Source organism: Abramis brama, assembly GCF_963993115.1.
Source record: "Abramis brama genome assembly, chromosome: 15".
NCBI classification, from domain to species: domain Eukaryota; kingdom Metazoa; phylum Chordata; class Actinopteri; order Cypriniformes; family Leuciscidae; genus Abramis; species Abramis brama.
This window is the reverse complement of record NC_139977.1, coordinates 18,198,422-18,226,100: the sequence shown is the minus strand read 5'-3', so window position 1 is coordinate 18,226,100 and position 27,679 is coordinate 18,198,422. Positions and strand designations below refer to the sequence as shown.

At 36.5% G+C, this 27,679-nt stretch overlaps 5 protein-coding genes across 5 annotated transcripts; 4 read left to right on the top strand and 1 right to left on the bottom strand.

Annotated features, from left to right (window-relative positions):
- The first annotated feature begins 2,917 nt into the window (after positions 1 to 2,917).
- Positions 2,918 to 7,107, top strand: cldn28 (claudin 28). Its single transcript, XM_084136463.1, has 2 exons — positions 2,918 to 3,347; positions 6,523 to 7,107. Exons 1-2 carry the CDS (start codon positions 3,000 to 3,002, stop codon positions 7,087 to 7,089), a joined length of 915 nt encoding a protein of 304 aa, XP_083992589.1. The 5' UTR covers positions 2,918 to 2,999; the 3' UTR covers positions 7,090 to 7,107.
- Positions 7,108 to 8,643: 1,536 nt separating this feature from the next.
- Positions 8,644 to 10,581, top strand: LOC311098067 (claudin-4-like). The gene has a single exon (XM_084138134.1). The coding sequence runs from the start codon at positions 9,007 to 9,009 to the stop codon at positions 9,637 to 9,639; it is 633 nt and encodes a 210-aa protein (XP_083994260.1). The 5' UTR covers positions 8,644 to 9,006; the 3' UTR covers positions 9,640 to 10,581.
- Positions 10,582 to 11,055: 474 nt separating this feature from the next.
- Positions 11,056 to 13,946, top strand: cldn30 (claudin 30). The gene has a single exon (XM_084138120.1). It carries the CDS (start codon positions 11,933 to 11,935, stop codon positions 12,872 to 12,874), a length of 942 nt encoding a protein of 313 aa, XP_083994246.1. The 5' UTR covers positions 11,056 to 11,932; the 3' UTR covers positions 12,875 to 13,946.
- mettl27 (methyltransferase like 27) lies at positions 13,936 to 17,610 on the bottom strand (the record flags this gene model as incomplete). The annotated part of the gene is made up of 6 exons (XM_084138125.1): positions 13,936 to 14,843; positions 15,448 to 15,540; positions 15,945 to 16,080; positions 16,189 to 16,317; positions 16,393 to 16,514; positions 17,550 to 17,610. 6 exons carry the CDS (start codon positions 17,608 to 17,610, stop codon positions 14,638 to 14,640), a joined length of 747 nt encoding a protein of 248 aa, XP_083994251.1. The 3' UTR covers positions 13,936 to 14,637.
- nf2b (NF2, moesin-ezrin-radixin like (MERLIN) tumor suppressor b) lies at positions 16,946 to 26,466 on the top strand. The gene is made up of 17 exons (XM_084138101.1): positions 16,946 to 17,224; positions 18,405 to 18,511; positions 18,610 to 18,735; positions 18,843 to 18,965; positions 19,118 to 19,201; positions 19,290 to 19,358; positions 19,449 to 19,531; positions 19,613 to 19,688; positions 21,381 to 21,518; positions 21,597 to 21,671; positions 21,743 to 21,856; positions 22,547 to 22,669; positions 22,882 to 23,099; positions 23,731 to 23,833; positions 23,924 to 24,063; positions 24,148 to 24,298; positions 24,669 to 26,466. The coding sequence occupies exons 2-17, from the start codon at positions 18,422 to 18,424 to the stop codon at positions 24,714 to 24,716; spliced, it is 1,761 nt and encodes a 586-aa protein (XP_083994227.1). The 5' UTR covers positions 16,946 to 17,224; positions 18,405 to 18,421; the 3' UTR covers positions 24,717 to 26,466.
- The last annotated feature ends 1,213 nt before the right edge of the window (positions 26,467 to 27,679 follow it).

The following is a 27,679-nucleotide window of genomic DNA, read 5'->3' as shown; positions in this document are numbered from 1 at the left end:
TTTTTACTTTGCATTAAATTTAATTATTAGCTTTTCATCAACTTACAAACCTGCTTCGGTTCTCTCACAAACCCTCATTTGGGAAATCCTGATCTAGTAAGTCATGTTTATGGAGTGTTGACACATTTTATTTTGTAAAATGATTGAATATGTATAGCCAGTTTTTGTCAAAATGAACAAGAAATCATCTTATTAAATAAAATATATTATTCATACATATGCTTACTCTAAAGCAGGGGTTCTCAACTCTGGCCCTCGAGATCCACTTTCCTACAGAGTTTAGTTCCAACATTGACCAAAATCACCTGCTTGTAACATTATAGGCTATGTTTGAAATTGCCCCCTATACTATTCACTATTCCATACATTACCCCTGTCACTGTCACCTGTTAGTCACCGTCTGCCCTACATGTCCCATCATCCTCTCCGGCTCACATGTAGGCCTACATGTACAAAAGTAACAGACTTTAATGTAAACAAAACTTTTGTGTCTTTATCAGCTTTTCCATATGATAATCATCACAATTCATCGCCCTGATAATAATCACAAATAGCTACTGCTTGCTCCATTTCTGTAATTCAACGAATGAATGAGTCTCTCACCCATAGATATCATATAATAAAGGCTAGATGTCTCGTGCGCGCTGCTGGCCAATGGAGGTCGACGTCCGCACGTGGCGGCCATCTTGCCACAGACAGCTCGCTCACTCATAACATTGTGTTTTAATGTCATAAAAAAAAGTCCAGAAGAATCCCATTAGGGGAAAGTTTCGAAAACTGTTTCTGGGGATTCACTTTTTATTTTACCTGCCTTTTGTCTTCTGCATTCTCCTTACCATTGTCTCCTGTTCTTCCCTCAGACTCGTCCCCCAGAAACAGTCCCACGGACCCAGCCCCAAACCCCATCTCTTAATAATTAATAAAGGCTGGTTTCTAAAGTACTTCCTGCCTCTATGTATTAATGCTCATGGGTAGCCTAAATGGGTTCCATTCAGACCTTAACATTAAGTATTTTACTGTTATATGTCAACAAGATTCAACAAGACATTTTCACCTGGCTAGACCCAATGTTTAGATCTGTTGTGGTATTTATGCAAATTAGCACATACATAATTAGATTATGCACCGTTTGTCCATCTTAACAAACAATTAAAACAAACTTGGAATACATTTTTTGTTTGTCTTGATGTAAGTAATCAACTCAGTAATTTTCATGGTGATATCTAAAGGTTAAAATTTTTACCCCATTCACATGAGAGAAAGAATGAATAGGCGTATGAATAGGCTATATTTGGGTCTTTTTCGAAACTTTCCCCTAATGGGATTCTTCGGGACTTTTTTTTCCTTACCCAGGACATATTGAGGGTACAAAATCAGTTGAGTTTGCTTCTGTTGCAATTTGTTCAAGGTTGACCCCCATTTTGTCTTAAAATTACTGGACTAACAGGCAGATCAGACCCCAGCCCTTGCATCACCACTGGCTAGTCAGAGTCAGTGTGGTCAGACTTCAGAACCAGCAACAGGTCAGAGCATCTACCAGACACAGGCAGTCAATCACCCAATCACCCAATTCAGGAATTTAAGTTGAGATGATTTTGCCAGATTAAAAGGATAGTTCACCCAAAAATGAACACAAAAAAATAATTATAAATTAAATAATTATAATTAGAAAGAATTATTATAAATTATTATGAAGAAAGAATTATGTTGTATTAAATCTTCCTAGGATAAGATTTTATACTGATGGGCAATAAAATTGTTTACATTTTTCAAGGACATGTCTGCTTGATGCCTGCTCTATCTAATTAAAAAAATAATAATTGTAAATAAACGCAGCAGTTCATAACAGACACATGCGGTATCTTATCTCCTTGGTGCTTCAGCTTTGTTTTCTGCAAATATTTTGGATGTTCAACACTTATAGACACAAACAGAGTGACCCAATTCCTTCCACAAGCTTTTCCACTGTGTGTGTATGCACTGTGTACCCCCGAAATTAGCAGTGGCCACCCCCTGGCCACCCCATGTATAAAACTCTAGTTCCACCACTGCACTGAGCTAAAAGTAAACTCTTGAAGGTAGATGCAGACACAGCATTCTTTTTGCAAACTACATTGTTAAAACCATGTTGGTTTGAGGTGCAATAAAAATGCATACTAATCATGTAAAGATTCTTTTCTTCTGCTTTTGAAAATTGGTCTTGTTCACATCCATCGCAAGTTCCTCAACATAACATAACTCTTTGCTTATTTTATGTCTTACATTAAAGGATGCCAACACAATATGAAATATTTCATTTGAAATATTACCAAAATTGTTTAGTATTTATCCATTGTTTTTAACTGAGGAAGTTATGTCATTTGGCCTAGAAAACCTTGCAATCCCATTATAAAACCTTATTAACAACCCCAAAGGCTGGAATACAGTAAACAACAGAGTTTCCCCTCAATTGACTACTCAAAAGTTAGAACCAATCTGCAGATTATGGCCAGTTAGAGTTGACTGTATTCACAGAAAATCACATAGGGCACATACCTAAGAATTTTTTTTAGTAAATTTTGAGTTGATTTTAGAAAACATTTTTTTCATGTGTATGATATCCGAGTTTTAAAATCTGTAATAGTATTTATTTTTGTAGACAAACTTTACTATAATTTACACTTAAAGAGATGTTTTAATCAATATGATAAACAATTCTCTTTTTATGTAGGCCTAACACAGGCTTGACTAGACTTTCAAAAAAAAAAAAAATCTTTTTTTTTTTAACAAAACAATTACAGCATTTGATGTGGGTCCATTTGAACAAAACTGGGTTGACAGTTTTCTCTAAACAAACGCCATGACCAGTAGAAGGAAACAAGATTATCTGGAAAGATCTAATGTAACACACATGTCTGGGGGACGGCATATGACAATACAGAGACATATATCTAACGGCTGCTAGGAATAACAGCAACTTCTTCCTACAGTCATTCCTTCAACTCAAGAGGTGAAGAGACATGGTGTCCGCAGGACGTCAAATCTTGGGCATATGCCTGGCTATGATCGGCTTCTTGGGAAGCATCGTCATCTGTGGCTTGCCCAACTGGAAGGTGTCCGCATTCATTGGAGCCAACATTGTGACCTCGCAGAACATTTGGGAAGGTTTATGGATGAACTGTGTGGTTCAGAGCACAGGGCAGATGCAGTGTAAGGTCTATGATTCTCTGCTGGCACTTCCTCAAGATCTGCAGGGCGCCAGAGCCTTGGTGATCATCGCCATCATCGCTGGGGTGTTTGGAGTCCTCCTGAGCATTGTGGGTGGAAAGTGCACCAACTTCGTGGAAGATGAGGTGTATAAAAATGCAGTAAAACAGTAATATTGTGAAATATCATTACATTTTAAAATAACCGTTTTCTATTCTAAATCTATTTTATCAATTGAAAACCGATGATGTGTTCAATATTTTTGTGGAAACCATGATACTTTTTTCAGCATTCTGTGATGAAAAGAACAGCATTTATTTTAAATGTATTTTTTTTGCAACAATGTAAAAGTCTTTACAGTCACTTTTGATCAATTTAATGCATCTTAATAAAAAAATTGTACTGATCTAAAACTTTTGAACAGTAGTGCAATAATATACTCAATATATTTTTTCCATTTCATTATTCTATATTAAAATGTACATATCAAGCATGCTTTATAGCTAATCTGTTCTTATATGCAGTCATCAAACTACGTCATTATCCAGAAAGTTATTTTCATAGTTTTGCCTCATATTATAGTTGGTAACCATTAACTATAAACAAGTTATTAAGTGTTATAAAATATCAAGATAGTGATATAAAATATCACTTTATAAATATTCAAAAATGATCAATAAATGTATAAATGTAAATAGTAAAGGTTTTTGCCAACATAAACATGTTCTGTTTATAAATGTATGCTTGAGTTTCTGATATTTTTTGCAACAGGAAGAGACCGACTTCACATTTTTTCACGGTAGGTATTTTCCACAATATGCCACCAAGTAAGAAATGACTCAAAACTATAATGACAGCAAAATCTAAATGTAATGAGCGACCTTAACATTCTCTTCGTTGCCAACCTCTAAAATTGTTTCCAAAAAACATGTGACTCATCATGTCAAGTAATTTGACACTAAGCAAACAGGTGAGCAGCAAGATTGTGAATATGGCAACAATCCTGTTTGGCATTCAAATAATTCATATATAACTTCTTTATTTAACTTTTACAATTTATAAACTTGTTAGTCCTTTAAATTCGTAACCACACTTGCATTCACACCTTACATTTTATGTGCAATATAAATACGTAAATGGCAATAAAGTAGTGAAATCATTCTTAAAGGTTATAGCTCAAAATTCTGTCATCATTACTCATGTTGTTTCAAACTTACAGTATGTGACTGACTTTCTTCTGAGGAACATATTTTGAGAAATGTATCAGTGTTTTTTTGTCCATACAATGCAAGTGAATAGTCACAACATTCTTCAAAATATCTTCTTCTATTCTGTACCATGGAAGAAAGAAAGTCATTCAAGTTCAAAAGGACATGAGGGTAAATTATTGCAGAATTTTCATTTTTGGCAGAACTTTGGGTTTGACACGGTCTTGCATGTTTATTTTTAACTCAATAAATTATTTATTTTTTTTACACCGTCTAAATGACTCCATTTGTACAGCGCGACATTTGCGCATGCTCAGTTGAGCTCGCGCAGGGTTGCTCAGAATCGCTAGCCTTATTATTTATAATCGCGTTCTTGCAAACTATTCTAAATCAATCTTTAAGGCAAAGATTTAATCTTTGTTCCCAAATAAAGACTGAAAATATTCAGAAGTGTAATGGTGATGTTGAAATCATGCAACTTGAGTGGTTCATTTTAGCTTATTTCTGCCGACTGTATTCAGTCTCAATTCAAAACATTTTTTACATTTCAGACGTTTTATCAAAGTGAGTAACCATAAACTTTAGTTGGTCACAGCCCTTCTATGGAAAGGTGGCAAGTGTGGTGTTGGCATATTGCGCTGATTACATCTTTTGTGGCAAGACGTAGGTTGCTGGCTTTCACAAGCTAAGTTTCAGTGTGAACACATTTGGCTTTTTACTTCTGCCAGTTGCATTTAGGCTTTAAAATTCATACAAGTTGTTAATTTGTGAAGATTATCATGGTGAACAAAACGTGTAAGAATCATAAACATTTGTTGGTCACAGAGCTTTTTTTCTGCGATAATCCAAAAGTCAGTGGAAAAATTCTTCTAGGTTTTTGTCCAGTGATCCAGATGCTAGCTTCCGGGTTGGTCTACAAAAACATTTCATCATTGCAGCGCTGATTGTGGTCTGTTCATAAACCCACTGTAAAAAAATTATATGATCAATAAGTTATGACAACATTTGTTTTTACACTGCTTTTACTCATCAAAATAAGTTAAGCAATTTTCAACTATTTTTTAATAAGTTTTACAAGATTCAAATAATTTTTAAGTCAATTTAAGTTGTAATGACTTAAACATTCAAGTTAATTGTACTTAATAATTTATGGAAGCAACTTTTTTTCACTTCAGAAAACTTAGAAAGTATAAGAATTGTAGGCCTATATACTTTCATGGAGCTTTTAAAAAAAAAAAAAAAAAATTAAGCATAGTCTTGTTAAAGGGTTAGTTCACCCAAAAATGAAAATTAGCCCTTGATTTACTCACCCTCAAGTCATCAGGTGTATATGACATTCTTCTTTCAGACGAATACAATCAGAGTTATATTAAAACATTTCCTGGCTCTTAAGCTTTATAATGGCAGTGAATGGCTGTATATTTTCAAAGGTTACTCTTTCGCCATAAATCGATGCGTACGACCGTCTGCCGGAAGCTAGTTATTTTAGTCGATAAAGTTTTAAGTATGGATGTTTTTCTTACACAAACGCATCGCTTCACTTCAGAAGGCCTTTATTAACCCTCCAGAGCTGTGTGGAGCACTTTTATCATGGATGGATGCACTTTGATGGACTTCGAAACAGAAACAGCCATTCACTGCCATTATAAAGCTTGGAAGAGCCAGGACATTTTTAAATATAACTCCGAATGTATTCGCCTGAAAGAAGAATGTCATTTACAGGATGGCTTGAGAGGTAATTTTCATTTTTGGGTGAACAATCCCTTTAAGTGTTCAGGTTTGGAATGACATTATAGGGTGAGAAAATAAATATGGAATTTTCATTTTTGGTTGAAATATATAATTGATAAAAACAGTAAGTGATTGCAGAGTTTTGAGTTAAGGCCAACCACTGCTTAAAATAGTTTAACTGTGTACTTTTTCCATGAATGTGGACTGAGTAAAAGAATCAAGTCAAGCAGGAAACTCGATACAGGTTTCCTCCCCTTGCTTTGCTTTCTCTTTGTTCAAATATACCAATACCTACGGCACAAGGAAGAGCATTCACTTTGTCAATAGTCGTTTGCTCTCACAACTACGACGCTTTCCTCCTTTTTATTGCACATGAATCGTCTGTGTTCCATAAAAGATGAGGAGTCGACAGATCTTGGCTGTATGTCTGGCTGTGTTAGGCCTATGTGGTACTATCCTAATATGTGCATTGCCTATGTGGAAAGTGACGGCCTTCGTGGGAGCAAACATCGTGACAGCACAGGTTTTCTGGAGAGGCTTGTGGATGGACTGCGTCCTGCAGAGCACCGGTCACATGCAGTGCAAAGCGTTTGACTCCGTCCTGGCTCTGACTCAAGATCTCCAGGCAGCTCGAGCTTTGATTTGTGCCTCTATCGCTGTCAGTGTGGTTGCCATTGGACTGTCGGTTGTTGGGTCCGATTACACAACCTTCTACAGAGAAGAGCGGCTTAAAAAGACCAACATTGGAATAGCAGCTGGTGCTGTCTATATAGTTGCTGGTGTAACCTGCCTTGTTGCTGTCAGCTGGTCGGCGTATGTCATTATTGTGGACTTCTATAATCCTCAAGCAATAGTGGGGAGAAAAGGAGAGCTGGGAGCTTCCATCTATGTAGGATGGGTGGCCGGTGTTCTGCTGATTGTAGGTGGTGGACTGCTCATCAGCACATACTCCAACAGATGTTGACCAGATGTGCTTATTAAGCCTTAAGTTACTTAAGTGACATGACTCTCTTTCCTGGAAGATGAAAAGTCTCACTGGCTCTATTCAGAGCTGCCAATAAGGACTGTTATATGTTTGTTGGGGGAAAAAATGGTATCACCCTTAAAGAACATCTGACTGTCTGTACAAATGAATGACAAACAAATTAGCTTGTTTGATTGGTGTCTTGGAATATTAAAATAATATAATAACTTTATTAATTTTGATATAATCCTTAAATACATATATATATATATATATATATATATATATATATATATTCATTTGCAAATGTAAAAAGGCAAATGAAAGAATTCAACATTTGTTTAACTGCCACTGTCTTAAATCTGTTTTGTCTATATATTTATAGTGTTCCGTTTTGTTTTTGTTCAGAGATGTTTATAGTTTTAAAGCTGCAATGTTTAGAATTTTCAGTTTTCTATAATTTCAAGATATTACCAAAAGTAACCAACTAGTGTTATAATGTTTGATCTTAATTCATATAAATGTGACCAGAAAAGTGATAATAAATAGTTTGTAAAATAAAATGTTACAGAATGTGATTTTTGAGCTCTTTTTATGTACAATATTTTAATTTGTGATCTACTTTTCAGATGCAGAGACCACAAAGAGAATACAAACTATTAGAAATATATACATTTGAAACAGGTTTAACATTAATTATTCAAAATAATATTTAGGAGATACTTAATATTTGGCTAAGTAACGAAAATTAAAAGATGACATCCCATGAAGGTGGGTAAAACTCACTGGCTGTAATAGGCTATACAGTATTATCCAATAAACATTTACACAGCCAAATATGGCAACCTAGAAGTTCTCTACCACTGAGCTAATTATATCTTTTGTGGTAAGACATATACCATCAGCTTGGTTTCACAAGTTATTTGCATGAACACGCACAGGACACAAAGACAGAGATAGATGCCACCTATGTCTTAGTACATCATATTCACCAAATGTATCATATTTTAAACATTCAAAGTACTTTGTGTGTTAATAACAGTAATCTTTCACTGAGCTAAAAGTAAACTCTCATTTCACATTTTCACATTTCTGTTTTTGAAAATTGGTCTTGTTCACATCCATCGCAAGTTCCTCAAAATAACATAACTCTTTGCTTATTTTATGTCTTACATTAAAGGATGCCAACACAATATGAAATATTTCATTTGAAATATTACCAAAATTGTTTAGTATTTATCCATTGTTTTTAACTGAGGAAGTTATGTCATTTGGCCTAGAAAACCTTGCAATCCCATTATAAAACCTTATTAACAACCCCAAAGGCTGGAATACAGTAAACAACAGAGTTTCCCCTCAATTGACTACTCAAAAGTTAGAACCAATCTGCAGATTATGGCCAGTTAGAGTTGACTGTATTCACAGAAAATCACATAGGGCACATACCTAAGAATTTTTTTTAGTAAATTTTGAGTTGATTTTAGAAAACATTTTTTTCAATTGTATGATATCCATTTTTTTCAGTCAGTAAATGATGCCTAGAGTTTTAAAATCTATAATAGTATTTATTTTTGTAGACAAACTTTACTATAATTTACACTTAAAGAGATGTTTTAATTAATATGATAAACAGTTCTCTTTTACACAGGCTTGACTAGACTTTCAAAAAAATAAAAAATAAACAAAACAATTACAGCATTTGATGTGGGTCCATTTGAACAAAACTGGTTTGACAGCTTTCTCTAAACAAACGCCATGACCAGTAGAAGGAAACAAGATTATCTGGAAAGATCTCATGCCGTCCCCCAGACATGTGTGTGTTACATATGACAATACAGAGACATATATCTAACGGCTGCTAGGAATAACAGCAACTTCTTCCTACATTCATTCCTTCAACTCAAGAGGTGAAGAGACATGGTGTCCGCAGGACTTCAAATCTTGGGCATATGCCTGGCTATGATCGGCTTCTTGGGAAGCATCGTCATCTGTGGCTTGCCCAACTGGAAGGTGTCCGCATTCATTGGAGCCAACATTGTGACCTCGCAGAACATTTGGGAAGGTTTATGGATGAACTGTGTGGTTCAGAGCACAGGGCAGATGCAGTGTAAGGTCTATGATTCTCTGCTGGCACTTCCTCAAGATCTGCAGGGCGCCAGAGCCTTGGTGATCATCGCCATCATCGCTGGGGTGTTTGGAGTCCTCCTGAGCATTGTGGGTGGAAAGTGCACCAACTTCGTGGAAGATGAGGTGTCTAAAGCGAAGGTCGCCATCGCCAGCGGTGTTATCTTCATCATTGCTGGAATTCTTGTCCTTATTCCCGTCTGCTGGACTGCGAATACCATAATCAGGGACTTCTACAACCCTTTGTTGATTGACAGCCAGAGGAGGGAGCTCGGGGAATCACTTTACATTGGCTGGGCTTCAGCCGGCTTGCTTTTCCTGGGTGGAGGTCTCCTCTGCAGCTCTTGCCCACCGAGTGATGATGTTCCCAGTAATGTGAAGTATTCTCAAGCAAGGTCTGTGGACAGCAGCAAAGCTTATGTATAAAAAGTGTGAGATCAAATAAACAATTTTTTTTGAAGAGGAACTGATTTACATACAAATTTCAAATGTAATTTCTTCAAATTAATGCAGCTTAATGAAGTATTGGAATGTCCATTGCCACAAAATATAAATGCATTTATACATGTTCATATTTTTTTCACTGTATATTAATTCAAGAAATGCATGTGCAAAGGCTGCTGAAACGTTCATTAGGGTTATGCGCAACAAGGCTGAATTTATTTAAAAATGCAGTAAAACAGTAATATTGTGAAATATCATTACATTTTAAAATAACCGTTTTCTATTCTAAATCTATTTTATCAATTGAAAACCGATGATGTGTTCAATATTTTTGTGGAAACCATGATACTTTTTTCAGCATTCTGTGATGAAAAGAACAGCATTTATTTTAAATGTATTTTTTTTTTTTGCAACAATGTAAAAGTCTTTACAGTCACTTTTGATCAATTTAATGCATCTTAATAAAAAATTGCTGATCCAAAACTTTTGAACAGTAGTGTAATAATATACTCAATATATTTTTTCATTTCATTATTCTACAGGGTGGGCCATTTATATGGATACACCGTAATAACATGGGAATGGTTGGTGATATTAAAGTCCTATTTGTGGCACATTAGTATATGTGAGGGGGCAAACTCCTCAAGATGGGTGGTGTGTACTAATATATACTAATGTGCCACAAACAGGACTTTAATATCACCAACCATTCCCATGTTATTACGGTGTATCCATATAAATGGCCCACCCTGTATATTAAAATGTACATATCAAGCATGCTTTATAGCTAATCTGTTCTTATATGCAGTCATCAAACTACGTCATTATCCAGAAAGTTATTTTCATAGTTTTGCCTCATATTATAGTTGGTAACCATTATCCATATGACATGTAGCAATGAGTACTTAATAAAAAATATTACTGAATGCAAACATTGTGACTAAGTGTGTATTTCCCTAAACAAAATATTAACTTTATAATATAAAGTTATTAAGTGTTATAAAATATCAAGATATTGAATATATATGAATATATAAATATTCAAAAATGATCAATAAATGTATAAATGTAAATAGTAAAGGTTTTTGCCAACATAAACATGTTCTGTTTATAAATGTATGCTTGAGTTTCTGATATTTTTTGCAACAGGAAGAGACCGACCTCACATTTTTTCACGGTAGGTATTTTCCACAATATGCCACCAAGTAAGAAATGACTCAAAACTATGTATAATGACAGCAAAATCTAAATGTAATGAGCGACCTTAACATTCTCTTCGTTGCCAACCTCTAAAATTGTTTCCAAAAAACATGTGACTCATCATGTCAAGTAATTTGACACTAAGCAAACAGGTGAGCAGCAAGATTGTGAATATGGCAACAATCCTGTTTGGCATTCAAATAATTCATATATAACTTCTTTATTTAACTTTTACAATTTATAAACTTACTTGTTAGTCCTTTAAATTAGTAACCACACTTGTCTTACATTTTATGTGCAATATAAATACGTAAATGGCAATAAAGTAGTGAAATCATTCTTAAAGGTTATAGCTCAAAATTCTGTCATCATTACTCATGTTGTTTCAAACTTATGTGACTGACTTTCTTCTGAGGAACATATTTTGAGAAATGTATCTGTTTTTTTGTCTATACAATGCAAGTGAATAGTCACAACATTCTTCAAAATATCTTCTTCCATTATGTACCATGGAAGAAAGAAAGTCCTTCAAGTTCAAAAGGACATGAGGGTAAATTATTGCAGAATTTTCATTTTTGGCTGAACTTTTGGTTTGACACAGTCTTTTTAATATAAAAGAATAATTATGGCATCAATTATGAACATTTTATGGGATATAAGGGCTGCCTCGGTGGTCAGAAAAACAAAAGCGTGTGATCGAAACTGCATCTGGATCCCTGTACACAAGTGACGCACGAACACCTGAGCCCTTTTCAGGAGTCCAATGCAAATTTCCATCTAAACAGTTGCCCATCTACCTCTTTTTACATGACCCGCCCATTGTCCAAGGAATCTGGTTAGTCTGGTAGCAAGCGGGCTAATGGAGGCATGGTCTATTGAACTGCACACGCCTCCTCAGTTATTCTCTTTCTTTTTAGCATATACAAACACCTCATCCCTGTCACCAGAGCGAAAGCTGAGCTGCAGACAGGAATGAGTGAAGAAGGAAACAAGGCCTTCAAAAAGGCTTTAACCGGTGAGAGGAACGAAGAAGCCTCTGTATAGCAGTGGACGTGTTTAATTGAACCCCAGCGAGATGCCTTCCCTTGGCATGCACATGTTGGCGAGTGCCTTGGCCTTACTGGGATGGACTGGAGCCCTCCTGTCCTGCATCATGCCAATGTGGCGTGTGACAGCCTTCGTTGGAACCACCATTGTCACCTCAGAGATCATGTGGGAGGGGATCTGGATGAGCTGCGTTATACAAAGCACTGGCCAAATGCAGTGCAAACCGTACGAGTCCACGCTCGCACTAAGCTCAGATCTGCAGGCCGCTCGGGCAATCACGGTGATGTCTGTCCTTTTAGGAGCAGTGGGCCTTGTTTTGGCCTTCATCGGAGGAAAGTGCACCATCTTCATGAACAGCTCCAAAAGATCCAAAGCCAGAGTTGCCACAGCGGCCGGCGCGACGTTGATCGTCGCCGGAATTCTCTGCATCATCCCTGTCTCCTGGTCGGCTGGCATTGTGGTTAAAGCGTTTTACGACCCGCTGTTGACCAGTTCCCAGCGCAGGGAGATTGGCGCCGCCATTTATGTTGGTTGGGGTGCATCTGTTGTCCTCATGTTGAGTGGAGGAATGTTGTGCACCAGTATCTGCAAAGACAAAACAGAGGATGACAGAGGTCCTTCAGTGAAGTACCTGATCGTGCGCTCTTCGCAGGCAGGGTCCAGCAGGGCGGGCTCGCACAGGATGCAGCCCATCTCCGTGAGGTCGCGGCAGTGTGCCACTCCATCTGTGAGGTCCCAATGGAGTCAGAAAGCTCCGCTGAATCAGGGCAGACCACTCTCCGCAGACTCCCACCAGAGCTGGCCATCGACTACAAAGTCCCAGCTTGCCAGAGCCGAATCAGTGCCAGAGACTGAGCAGGGCAGCGGCGCGTGGACAAAGTCCCAGCTGATTGATGATGGTATGGATCACATGCTGGGCCCCTCTGAACTTAGTGAGGCATCTGAAAATGCTCCGAAGTCATACATTTGATTAAGGAGACACTGAGAACGCAAGATCTGCGTTGACTGAGGGACTTACATGCACTTGGACAGTCATATACCTGCCATAGCACTGTGAATTAGGAATTACTGGTCAAATGAAGAAATAAAATTATGAATGTAGTGTCTGAATATTGTTATGTAAAATTGATAATGATCGCAGTTGCTTATTTAATTTTTTTTTAGAGAATTGGAGGCACTTTAGGAAGTGCAGCTGATTGAGATGAAGATTTACACTGTGATTACACTCAGACCTCAGCAGTCAAGATTATTATTGTTGTTTTATAGTTCATTTTAATAGCTTTGATACATTTAGTCTTTAATGTGTATATATTTGCTCTAAATAATGTATATTCATGATTGTATGTGGTAAAATGTTTTCCTGTCATGTTATTTACATACATAATGTCATGAATAAAATGGCTGTCAGTAGTTAGCAGTGTGTTCTCATTTGTGTTTGGAAAAAAAAAAAAAAAAACACTGACGCAGCTTCAACTAACATATGGAAATTAGTCAGTTTCATTCAGTGTGTTTTTTTTTAACCTGCTAAGATTCTAAAATGAACATATTTTGGGTTGAAACAGTCATGCCATGCTATGACCTTGGCCACACAGGTGATCTTACAGAGATGGACAATGGTTTGGTTCATATGTTACAAGAGAGGGAAAAGAACACTCTCTTCATTGTTAGCTATTCTTGTGTCAGCTCAAGCCCTGAATGAAACGGCAGATCTAGGCCAAACCGGTTCAACAGAAAGTATCTGTTTTGAAAAGCTTTGCATGTTGTCAGGACACAGAGTGTTTAAAAAGACAGGACACAGAGTGTTTAAAAGACGGTGGAGTGTGCTATAGTGATGCTTAACCAAAAATCTCAACGTTCTTCTCAACGTTTTGCTTAAAACCTAAGTTGAATTAGCTGTTACAAGTTAAGAAATATAAAGTCAACACTTCCTGAATGCCTTCAAGTATGCCCTTGTAATATTTGTTTAGTCAAAACACTGTGATTTAAGACAGTTCTAAACTTTTCTAGAATGCAAGCTAATAAATAAACAGTGAGATTTTGTAATCTGTTTATTTGCTTACACATGTACATTTATTTCTGTCTGTGCTTGAAATATTGTCTAAATTACATCAAATCAAATGTATTTTAATGGTCTCTGTTAGGTATTGATATATGCACATATAGAATAATGCAATTTCAACATCATAACACCCAAAAATCATGACATTGGATTTCAACAACAACATTTTAAACTGGAATGTGTCCTGTAAAATATTCTTATTTATATTACGCACTCAAAAATCTAAACCGAACATTGTTTGTGTGTTTTATTTATGTCACACGGCACCAACGGAAATGACAGCTTCAAAAGTCTAGCGGTCGGAGTATCGAGGAGTGGCAAAGTGGCAAACTGAAAGGTTAGATGTAACTGGGGAATGGTAGATTAGTAATGAAACACCTCAGACATTTTCTCACGAAATCATTTAGGTTCATGGACTTTACTTGAACAAAAACCTTAAAGTGACTGCACTGTGTACAAGTTCCAGGTGAAATAATTTAGTGCCAAAACACATAGATAGATCACGTTTTGGCATTTCTCTTTGTTCTAGGTGCTTCTCTGGGGAACAAAAGTACTTTTCAAACAAGTGATACTATGATTTATGAAAAAATGCTACCACCTGCTGGTGGAATAAGAATTCTGTAGAATAGCTGTGTGTGGATTGCTGTGCAGCACTGGATTGCTCTTGTGTGATCCTAAACACTTTTCTGATACAGATAAATGGCACCTGGAATGTACCCGCTGTCCTGTTCTGAAACAGCTCTCTCCCATTCCTCCACCTCAACAACAGTCACACGGCTCCATTTCTGCTCTTCCTCAAGTGCTTTGATCATTTTCTCCAGCTCAGCCTTGTACTCCCGGTTATCAGCGTTCCCTCTAGTAGTCATGCACACATAGCCGCCTGTTACACAGAATGATGGAGTTTAGGAAGAATCACGCTCAATACAAAACCTTCCACAGACGATATATATATATATCTCGTCTGTGGAAGGTGTAGGACCATAAAATGTTTGTCCAATCATTGCCCTCGTTCCGATGTCCTACCTGCCATTATTATTATAATGCTTTGAGACATGAGGTAATTTAACGCCGTCTCTTGTGATGTTTTTATTTGCTTCCTTCTGTACAAGTTCATGCGTTTTGGAGGAGGTGTGGTTTTGGAGATGCTCTGAAGTGAGGGTGGGAGCTTATGATTTCAAAGGTAGCTTGCTATTGCTAGCCTTGCCGGAAATTGCCTACCCTACCTTTAATTTTTCATATAGCTTTCGGCATCCAGGAAAAGCACAAGTACTGTATGTATCATTTTGATGAACAATACAACATATGTGTCTTCCCTCTCTGTTGTAAACAAACACAGCGTCAGCTCACGTGTGCATTTGCTCTAAACTGAACTGCATTTGAACTGCATTTCACCCAAAAATGAACGATCCCTTTAATAACAACAACACAAAACATGCATTTAACTACATGCATTTCGTGTTATTAATGTGAAATGCACAAGTTACCTGGTTTTGTAGCATCCCAGAGCTCTCTGATGACTGTCAAAGGCACATGCCCAACGCTTAGAGCTCCAACAATTATAACAATATCATATGTTTCTGAGACAAAGGAGAGAATCAAGTCAAAAATGCAACAGTGCTAATCAATTTAAATATCAATGTTATATAACAATAGCATGTTTTATTATTCAGATGATTAGTTATAACAGCTAAAACTTGGGGAATCAAAATGTGGATTCTTTATGTGCAGATTGTCCTATAGATTAAACCAGCAGTATATTGAGCAGATTAATATTAACAATTAAAGTTTTGGTTTTAATAACATTACAGTATAGAACATTACATTAATGTGTAAGCTTTTTTTTTTTTTTTTTTTTTTAAGTCTGAAACTTAAAAATGACATTAAAACAGACACTACCAATGAGGAAATACAAATTAATCAGTTATATTTAGACAGTAAAAGCCCAAAACATTAAAGTTCACAGCGTAGTATGGTTCATTACCAGCTTCTACTGAAATTTCATCATGACCAAGCAGGCACTGCTTAAGTTGCTGATAAAGTCCAGTTTTCTTTGCCAACTCCAGCATCGCCAAACATCCATCTACTCCAACAAAATGATGGAACCCCATTTTCTTTAACTTTTCTCAAACAAATGGGATTAAGAAAATAAATTACATCACTCTTTGCATTAGCAAGCTTATCACATTCTCTTGTGCCCACCAGCATTCGAATAAAGCAATGCTTACATGTGCAGAGACCAGGCCTGTTCCACAGGCCACATCCAGGACAGTGGCCTTCTCTCTGTCACCTGTGAAAAATGAGCTCACACACTCAGCCGCTAACAAAGGGGCACGGTAATCCAGCAGCGCTACATCCTGAGAAAGCAACATTATTACAGATGAAATTGTTTTCAAAAAGGTACTAGGAAAATTACTCCTCCTTAAGTTTACCTGCTCATAGTTCTCAGCCCAGGTATCATAGAAGCCAACCTTATCCTGGGCCCCTGTGTTTTTATGAGCCGACAGGATCACATTCCTCACATCAGAAAAGGTCCGACTGGTGTTCGCCATTCCTTCAGGAAAAATTACACAGATTCAGTTACTCTTTAGGGCAATTTCTAAGGAGAGAATATTTTTGAAATCTTTACAAGGCATGAGATAGGCTACTATAAACATTGCATGTGACATTTAAATGTTTGGATAAAATTTGGATTTTATCTTTACATTTGGATAAAATATTCTTCTAAAATGCATAATTGTAATGTAAGAGATTTCATTATAAAATGTAATCTACATATTGGCATACCAATTTACAAACGCAAACTGAGATTCTGACACAATATTTGATCATAATACGTACAAAAGTATGATATTTATTAAAGTACTATACGGTTAATGAAAACTCAGTTCCTCATTCAAATGCAGTTTATTTATTGAGAGAGTGGACAGAAATCAAATCACTGTACTACAAACTCCTTAAACTGTTATTCTATGTACCGGTAGAGGGCGGCAAAGAGAATCAATAAAGTGCTGCTAAGTGCTAACTCCCTATCCAACACATTCTACTCAAGAAAACACCAGATTTATATTCCACAACCGGCCAACTTATGGGTCAATAAGAAAATGGACGATTTTTAAGAGTTGTATACACTTTCCGACTCGTTTATAGTGATTTCCATGTACGTTAGGGGAACGAACCAAATACGGTTTACATTGTTGTGGTTTAGAGAGACTGGAAACTCCGAGCTGTGGATTGGGCCTGTTTCAACACAACCTATTCAAGGTAACGTTAACTGATTGTTATTTAGCTGGTTTCATTCCCAAATCTTTAAAAATGTTCGCAAATTATTTCTGTACCGTTTAAAGTGCCATTGTGCAGCTGCACACGGAGAAGAGTACTTTTTATGTCAGGATTTAAGAAAGAAACTCAAGCTCTGTGAAGTCGTATTGTTCATGCTAGCTCGCTATAACATGGCAGACTGTGTAAAATCTAACTCTAAAAGGGTGAAGAATAATAGTATGTACCGTGAAAATGAATAAAAGTAGTTAATCTACGTTGTATTGTATGTGAACAAACAATTTATTAGCGTGTTAGCGACTTAACTTACCTGCGGTCTCATGCATCTGCCATGTGAAAGTAAAGTTAGCACTGCACTCATGATAGTGCATGCAATAGGTTATTTAATAATATATATATATATATATATATATATATATATATATATATTAGTTTTAACATATAAATTCATTGTTTTCCATTTATTTATTCTTTTAGATATTAGATATTCGTTTTAGATATTATCTCCTGTATATTTCCTCAGCTGTACATCTGTTGTTTTAAAATATACTTTATGAATACATTTAAACTTTAAAATTTGCAAAATGTAAAATATTCTCCTGAGAACCAAAAAAAAAAGTTTTGTGATATTTTTTACATTGTTTGTAGCATAAGAAACAAATGGGGGAAATATATAATCTATATATATATATATATATATATATATATATATATATATATATTCATATTTTAAGCTATTTCTAATTTTTTTTATCAGTCTTTAATCTAACCAAAATTTTTCATAAAGATGATTCTCAACTATGTTACGAAAAATAACCGAATGATTTGATATACTGTTGTGTTTTACTTTATGCAATATGTGTGTAAACATGGCCATAAATGGGTAGTCCCGTTCTATACAATGTAGGCTATCGTATTGTATCTAATTTTGCATATTAATGTCTTCTTGGGACAACATGTAATGAAAAAAAGTGTATTAATGGGAGTTATAGCTTGACAACATTTTCATATTTCATAGGAACATATTGATATAATTTATTTCTCTTTTTACTTGTTGTGTCTCCCCAAAATGCCTGATAAACATGCTGTAAGGCCTTGTCTTTGACTGGGTCTCAGGGGGATATATTTTACTTGACTATTTTACAGTAAATCTTTATGTTTGCAGGTGCTTAAGAAGTCACAATGTCGATTTTGGGTCTAAAAAAGAAGCAACCAAAGACTTTTAAAGTCAAAGTCAGCACTATGGATGCTGAAATGGAGTTCAGTTGTGAGGTAAACATATGAACATGCATACCTATGTGTTTTTAGTTCTGTGGCCTGTATTACCATTTTGTTACCACACCGTTTTTATGTTTATCTCCATCTTATAGGTCAAATGGAAAGGGAAAGATTTGTTTGACCTGGTGTGCCGGACCATCGGTCTGAGGGAAACGTGGTTTTTTGGCCTTCGATACACAGTGAAAGACACTTATGCCTGGCTGAAGCCTGATAAACGGGTGAGACGTGGTGGCAGAGCAGTGTGAACAAGTTCTGAGAATAATGTAGTTCTTACAGTATTATAGGAATACCCTGATGAGTTTGTTGGATTTTTAAATCCATCTAGGTTCTGGATCAAGAAGTTCCAAAGGACTCTCCGATAACATTTCATTTTCTTGCCAAATTCTTCCCTGAGAAAGTTGAGGATGAGCTTGTTCAGGAAATTACTCAGCACCTCTTCTTCTTACAAGTATGTGGGAGTTGTTCTTGTGAATTGAGCATGATTTCTCTCCTTTTCTGCTCCAAAATCCTCTTTTGGTGTTTTGCATTAATTAATCTTGTTTTCTTTGAGCAGAGTTCTTCTAGAGTTAAAATGAAGTATCTTTTTGTTTCTTTACAAAGGTTAAAAAGCAGATACTAGATGAGGAGATTTTTTGCTCTCCAGAAGCCTCTGTTCTTTTGGCGTCATATGCTGTGCAAGCCAAGGTAGGTCTCCATATCAGTGTTTAATGCAAAAATGCATATAATTATATAGTGATTATTAAATATTTCCTTTTTGTCTTTTTTTCTGTAGTATGGGGATTACGATCCAAACTTTCACAAGCCAGGTTTCTTAGCTCAAGATGAACTCTTGCCTAAAAGAGTGAGTAAAGGCTGTACTACTTGAGAATTAACCAACGTTTGCATTCATTAAAATGACTTGTGTATTTGATTTATGTGTTTTATTTTCCAGGTGCTGATGCAGTATCAGATGACACCTGACATGTGGGAAGAGAAGATAACCGCTTGGTATGCTGAACACAGAAGCATCACAAGGTAAAACTGTGCATATCCTGTTGCGTCCATGTAAACTCTCTTCAACATGAAAGACCCGCTACATTTATTTTGTTTTTGTAGGGACGAGGCTGAGATGGAATATCTAAAAATAGCGCAGGATCTAGAGATGTATGGAGTTAGCTACTTTTCTATTACAGTAAGTCTCTTTTTTCCCTTTATTAAAATATTCTCCATTTGTACACTGCTTGGAAGAAAGCTGAATGTTCAGTGGTGCACACTACATTTGGGATTTTGAAAATGAATGCTTCTCAAAACTGAGACTTTGAGATCACTTGGAAGGAACAATTTCCTCTTGGTATATTTTCGTAGATATTGTGTGTAGTTAGTTAGTTAAATTTTAGATGATGTACAGTTAAAGGAATAGTTCACTCAAAACTGAAAATTATCCCATATTTACTCACCCTCAAGCCATTCCTAGGTGTATATGACTTTCTCCTTTCAGTCGAACACAATCAGAGTTGAACTATGCAGTTTTACTGAACAGCTTCGGAGTCATTGGAATGATTATATGACTTTTTTCGGGTTGAATGGTGGCCGTCTCGCTTCCCCTTAGCGCCTGTGAGCGGAAAAAACACCCTTGCAACACCCGCCGGCCTCAGCGTCAGGAAGTATCGCGTGATATCAGGTCTCACGATGTAACGAATTGCTTTACAGCACTGCACTCAACATTTATATGCTGGCCTTCTGTGTATCATACATACCTCAGTGGACATGGCTCCGTGCCTTCGCCGGCTTCTTTGAAAACAAATGCACATGGCCAGAGGGAGAAGATGGGAGGGGGGAGAGTCGCCAACAAATTTTTACGACAGTGTTGTCAAATATCTATTCCGAAGCTGTAGGGGGAGCTCTATAGAGAAACCTGCAATAAAACAGAGAAGAAATTGCCAAAACTGCATAGCGCCGCTTTAAATACTATCTTCTCTCGTACATTGTTGGTGTGCAAAGATGCCTCTCAGAATGCGATCACAAATTTGGGAGGTGCTTAAGGGTTAAAAGAGTTAAGCTCAATAAGCTGTGAAGAAGAACTCAATGCGGTGCTCGCACTGATGGACACACTGCTGAAGCGCGCACAGAAAGCAGCGTCTCTCAGCATGCGATCACGGATCTCTTTACAAATATGGATACACAAAAACATATCAAAATGCCCATCGTGTGGAGTATTCATGTAAACAGTCGATTATGTCTCATGTGAAAGTAAACAGTTAGGTGTGGATGTGTATCAGTATATTGGATCTGTGCATTCAGTCTTAAATTGACATTAGCCTAATAAACCTGCTGATCTCTGTGCCATTAATGTTAATCAAACAAAAGGAAAAATAACTTACTGCTCCTGAAGAAAATTTTTATATTTTATTCATACAGTGAAGACGTGAGTATTTAATTTTTTACATTATGATTATTGAATTTCTGTACTATTTCTAACTACATGTTAAATAAACCTATTGTACCTGAAAAACTTAAATAGTTTAATTCACATTTTCGTTATATTGGATTTGTCCTATTGTCCTAAATAAAATAAAATAAAAATAGCTATATCGTGATGTATATCGTTTTCGTGAAATAAAATTGATCATATCATGAAACAAGACTTTGACCACCCCATGGATGCGCTTTTTGGAGCTTCAAAAACTCATTCACTATTCAATGCCATGACAAAGCTGGGAAGAGCCAGGATAGTATTTAATATAAATCTGATTGTGTTGGACTGAAAGAAGAAAAGTCACCTAAATATACACCTAGGATGGCTTGAGGGAGAGTAAATTATGGGATCATTTTCATTTTTGGGTGAACTATTTCTTTAAATCTCTGCTACTTTGGTTTTACACAGCAAAATAAGAGGGACACAGAGCTGCTTCTTGGAGTTGATGCTCAGGGTCTTCACATCTACTGTCCCAACAGCAAGCTCAGCCCCAACAAATCCTTCCCATGGAGTGGAATCCGAAACATCTCGTACAGCGAGAAGGAGGTTGGGAGAGCCAAAAACATAAATTAAAATCCAAAATTGGGACAAAATGATTCAAACATACCTTATGTCTCTTCTCAGTTTACTATCAAACCATTGGACAAGAAAAAGGAAGTTTTTAAATTCTACTCATCTCAGCTTAGAGTTAACAAACTGGTGAGTTGCTTTTATGAGTGTTTCTGTAATAGCCTATCAAAAGAGTTGCTCATGTCATTTGTATATATTAGATATTACAGTTGTGTATTGGGAACCACGACCTGTTCATGAGGAGGAGGAAGGTGGATTCCATAGAGGTGCAACAGATGAAGGCTCAGGCCAAAGAGGAGAAGGCCAGGAAAAAGGTCTGTCATTTTACTTCCATTCATTAGTTGAATGTTTATTATCATTAACCTTCTTCATTAATGATAGAGCTGAGTGGTATCGCATTTCTTATGAATCTTTATTAATTTAATTTCTATTATGCTAATCAAAGATTCATTAAATATAATGAACATTACAGCTATAAACATTAAAACAACAGAGACTTAACAAACTAACTTATGCAATACATGTTTAGCTTCAGTATGGGCAGGATAAAGTACATTACCGTTCAACAGTTTGGGGCCAGTAAGATTTTTGTTTTTTAAAGCAAATACTTTTGTTCAGTAAGAGTGCATCTAATTGATTAAAACTTTGTTCATCAAAGAATCCTGAAATTGTTTTATGTTTTCTGCAAAAATATTAAACAGCATAACCTTTTTCAACTAATAATAATAAGAGATGTTTCTTGAGCTCCAAACCAGCATATTAGAATGATTTCTGAAGGATCATGTGACACTTAAGACTGGAGTAATGATGCTGAAAATTAAGCTTTCACAGGAATAAATTACATTTAAATTGTAATAAAAAAACTTTTGAATGGTAGTGTACATGAATTAAACAGTTTTTTTTTTTAAAAATCTATTTTTAATCTATATTAAAATGTTTGCCTTGTCTTGTATTATCTTGTGCCAGATCTCTGCCATTGGCTTATTATGTGTGTGTATATTTAGGTTGAGCGTCAGATTCTTGCGCGGGAGAAGCAGATGAGGGAGGAAGCGGAGCGGGCGAAAGAAGAGATGGAGCGTCGTCTGTTCCAGCTACAGGACGAGGCTCGAATGGCCAATGAAGCTCTAGTGAGGGTTTTGCTAAGCTTGAAAATTACTCTCTTTTCCCTGCCAGCTTGTAATATATGTCCTCAGAGCCCCGGCAGTATAAAAGTATGTGGTCCAGATGTAAATTGTAGATGAACTGCAGAGCTATTAAGGTGTAAACCATTGTCCTGGACTCACATTAGAATTCCATTCATGCTCTGACTGAGACTCCCTATTGGTCTCCCTCTTTACAGCTGCGCTCTGAGGAGACGGCCGACCTTCTGGCTGAGAAAGCCCAGATCGCAGAGGAGGAGGCCAAACTACTGGCCCACAAAGCAGCTGAGGCAGAACAGGACAGGCAGAGGCTGGAGGTCACAGCCCTTAAAACCAAAGAAGAGAAGAGACTGATGGAGCAGAAGATGAGAGAAGCAGAACAACTGGCGGTTAAGCTTGTTGAGCAATCAGAGAGGAGGTGGGCCATTACAGTTGTCAGTCGTTGATACCAGTACCAGTGAAATTTCATCATTCTGGATACTTATTTCACAGCAAAAATTATGTTAATGAACACACTTTTTAGTTCAAAAGTTTAATATAAATATTAAAGGTAGCACTTTATTTTACAGTCCTGTTCCCCATGTACATATTATGTATTAATTATAGTTATTACAATAACTGGGTAATAACTAGATACTAACCCTGAACCTATTCCTAAACCTAACCTTAACCCATGTAGTTACCTTACATTACTCAGTACTTTCTTAGGTAAGCACACTATGCAAGTACACGTAAGTGCACGTACTGTAAAATATAGTGCAACCATATTAACAAAATAAATGAAAACAATGGTTTCAGTTATTCTCTCTTATTAACATTGTTTCAAATTTTCAATTAATTATTCAAGTAAATAAAGAAATGTAATATTTAAGTCGCTTTCAATTTTTCTTCATTAAAAAGCGTTTTACACAAATAATACATTTGAAAAATGCTCAGTTATACTAAAATATTTGACACTCTGTGCCATGAATGACCAATCAGAATCAAGTTTCACTGAGAGCCTTTTGTTTAAAGAAGTTTAATTCTTGTCTTGTTTTTGTGGCGTTCAGACTGAAGGAGGCAGACCACCTGAAACAGGATCTGAATGAAGCTAAAGACGCAGAACGTAGGGCAAAGCAGAAACTCGTGGAAATCACCAAAACAACATATCCTGTAAGGTTGTTAAAACGTGTATCAAAAGTATTCTGCTGTTTATTGTCCACGTAATGCTTTTAAAACATGTCATTTGTGTCATGTGCTCAGTTAATAGCAGCATACTCTAGCCCTCCTCCACCCACTGGGCCAGAGAATCCAGATTTGGCTCTAGACATGGGCGGCTCCATCCGAATGGACTTCAAAGACTCTGATATGAAAAGACTTTCGATGGAGATTGAGAGAGAACGGTATACACTTTATCATGTTATGTCTGAAAAACGATTGAAAAACGAAGCTGGATTCAAGCTGCTGTCTCCTTGTGTGTGTCTCAGGCTAGAGTACATGGAGAAGAGCAAACATCTTCAAGACCAGCTGAAGGAGCTCAAATCAGAGATTGAATCCCTTAAGCTGGAAGAGCAGCAACAAGCTGGAATCTACAACCTCAGGAGTTACACAGAACCTCCTTATATTCCCCACAGCAATGTAAGAAACACTCACACATACTGGTACTCATGGAAAATAGGCATTACATGTAATATCAAACAAACTAGCTAAACCGTTCAAATGTTTTTCGACAAACGCATATTAAATTGAACAAAAGTGACAGTAAAGACTTGAACAATGTTACAAAATCCTCAAACAATCCTGAAGAGTAAAATATTAAGCATCACAGCTATTATCAACATTGATGATAATAAGAAATGTTACTTGAGCACCAAATCAGCATATTATGATTTCTGAAGGATCATGTGATTGGAGTAATTCAGCTTTCCCCAGTTCTTTTCATGAAATAGTTCACATTCCCCAAAAGAATGTAACAATGTTCTTATTCTGCCGTGTCTGTCTGTTGCAGAGAAATTCTGCCTACATGGCTCAGATGGCTTTCTACGAGGAAGTGTGAAAGAACAATCCAGCCTCTGTTTCAGGAGCAGGAGGATCTGGAGGAACAGTTTGCAGCTCTCACTGAAGCATGCATGTACACCAAACCTCATATAGTGTGCTTCTAAAATTAATATATATCGTTCTTGTTTTTGAGTCAGCCAGTTTGGCTTTGTGTACACCTCAAGTCACGTTTTACTAATACCACACATTGTTTGGCTCTTTCAAGCACATGAAACTGTGTTTGTTTGTTCACTTGCCAAAAATATGTGCCAGAAATGCAAGGTATTAAGGGATATTTCAGATACAGATAGTGCCTTCAGAATGATTAAATAAAGAAATGATAAACAGAAGCAGGCAATAAGGTTGTAATGCCACCAGAAATACAAGGACTTAAAAAGCATTACTATTACATTATCCTTCTATTCTTTTCCTATGGGATGCTTCATCAGTTTAACACTAGGTGCCTTTTACACAAGCCACAGATAGTGGCTTTAACTACAACATCAGTAAATTTCAATAGATTTTTAAGTAATTGCATGTTTGAACTTTGGATTGTGCTCTTTTTTTCTGTATTTTTGAATATGTGGATGATTGATGTTTTCCAGTACACTCCAGTGCCTTTTGAAAAGGCTTGCACTACTCATTGGGCTGGATGATTCTCTACCCATGCACTCTTTCTCACGTTATGGGTTATACAGTCATATAACTTGCTTGGTGAGCGTGTCAGCTGTAACTACTCGTATCATTTTCAGGAACAGAGGTAGATTGATTGCCTCTCTGTTTAGAAATGTGCTGTGCTCATCCATTTTGGCAGGAGACTCACACTCTGAGTGTTTTTTTGAATCTGTGACAGTTTTTGATATAGTGATACACAGGCAGATTTATTGGTTTATCTACCGTTTTCTGTTCCTAAATCAACTGAAACTTGGATTTAGTGTTATGGTTGTGAGCCATGTTGACATTTCAGCACATTTACATCTGAGTAACATTTCAGATCTTGTTTTTTTTCCCCTTCAAATATTATGAGGATTTGTTTTGAGAATGTCAAAATGTCCTTTGTTTCAAAATGCCGTGTATGCAATTACACAGGACACATACATTTTGCACTCATTTTTTGAATGTTTTGAATGCTCCTGAGTATAAAGACGGTGAATTTGTTGCAGAGATGTTGGTTTGAGACAAATTAACCTGTGCGCTCATATAAAGGGATGAGTTATGATAGTGGAGTTTTTAGGTTGTAATGCCTCATGTTACAGCTGATTGTATATTTATCAGCATGGTATTTTTGCATCAATAAGAGACCAGCAAAATACATGCATTAAAATGGATTATGGAGCAATATCTTTTGTAAGTACACTACATGCGTTGCTAAGTCGTAGTTAAATAGTGGAAGACATTCCTGTTAACGTCAGCATGACTGTGCACACTAGCTTGAGATGCCTTAAGATAGAGTGACTTCACAAGGCAATTGTTCATGTTTTAATGAATGCCACTAAGTGCCCGTGTTTATCTTTTTGATTTTGATTTGTTTCTGTTTGTCTTTATCCAGCTGCACCACATAAAGAATTTGTTTTTGGCATGAATTTCACAATGTCACAATCAACATGGATGGCTTTGACTTCCTTTCAGAGCACAAGCTGCCTTTAATGATGTGTGCCATGCATTCAGACACAGATTGTCCATATGAATTGGACGTAAAGCAAGCTCATGTGCAGTGAATTGTAAACTGATGTACAAATAAACTGCAAAGATGCATTTAAGAGTTTTAAGGGGTGCTGTAACCCTATTGTGTTTGTACTGATTTTCTTCTTTTTTATTGACCACCAAACTTGGCAGGATGGTCCAAATTGTGCGCCGCCACTCAGTCGCAAAGAAAGACACTTCTGAGTGGCACTAGGTGGCGCTATAATTAGGCAATTTGCTCTTTGGTTCTGAACTCTGGAATCCTACGGGCCGTTTTGAATTTACTGTAAACCTATATTTTCGTTCTCCTCCTAGGCCATTGGTCTGATCTTCACCAAGTTTTGCACGCAGCAGCTAGGGGCAGTGGTGGCAAAAAGTTGTCAAAAGAATTTGGATATGTTGAAGCGTTGTTATGATATAAGCAAATTAGTTTGTTTGGTGATGTACGTAATGTCCAAACTTAATGAAATTTGATACACAGATGCCAAATCGCATCAAAGTTGCATCTATAGGGGGCGCTACAACTGAAAATCCTTATAAGGTCATAACCGTATCTTCTGTGATGTTGAAAATGGGTATGCATCTTCTTTTATAAACATCCTAACATATCCTCTAATATGACTTGTCTACATAAAAACATGACCCCCAGCAGCCAATCAAATTTCAGGGTCTAATGTCAAATCAAAATGACCTACTGTTATGAATGTTAATATATTCACACATCTTGTGAAAATGAGTATGTGTACCAATTTTTGTAAAAATCATCCACAAGGTGGTGAAATAATAAGCAAATTGATGTTTGCGCTAAGAACTCCACAACCGGGTGTGATAGAATTAAAAATTCATGTATTTTTCTGAATCCTTGTTTTAAGTGTATATCATATTATGTTTATCTATAAAATACACCACATACATTATGATCACGTCTTACGACATGTTTTTTTGTTTTGAAGAATTTAACAGTAAGATTTATTTTGAAAGTTAGGGTACGTTTACATGACAACAGTGTACTAAAAACTGAAAAGTTTTTCCTTTGTTTTTCGCATACAGCCGACATCATTGTCAAAATAATGCCCGTTCACACGGACCCACAAAAACGATTAAAAACACTGTATTATGCTTACCAGGCCAGTAGTTGGCGATGTCACTTTGTAAAAAAAAAAAACTACGCGCCTGTAGACTGAATACGTAATACGCAAGCGCGTGACGTCACTGTTTTCACAAATTCACATTTTTGTAGTTTACACGGAGATGATAACATTATTATTTTTCAAAAACTTGCACTTTGAATCCCGTTTA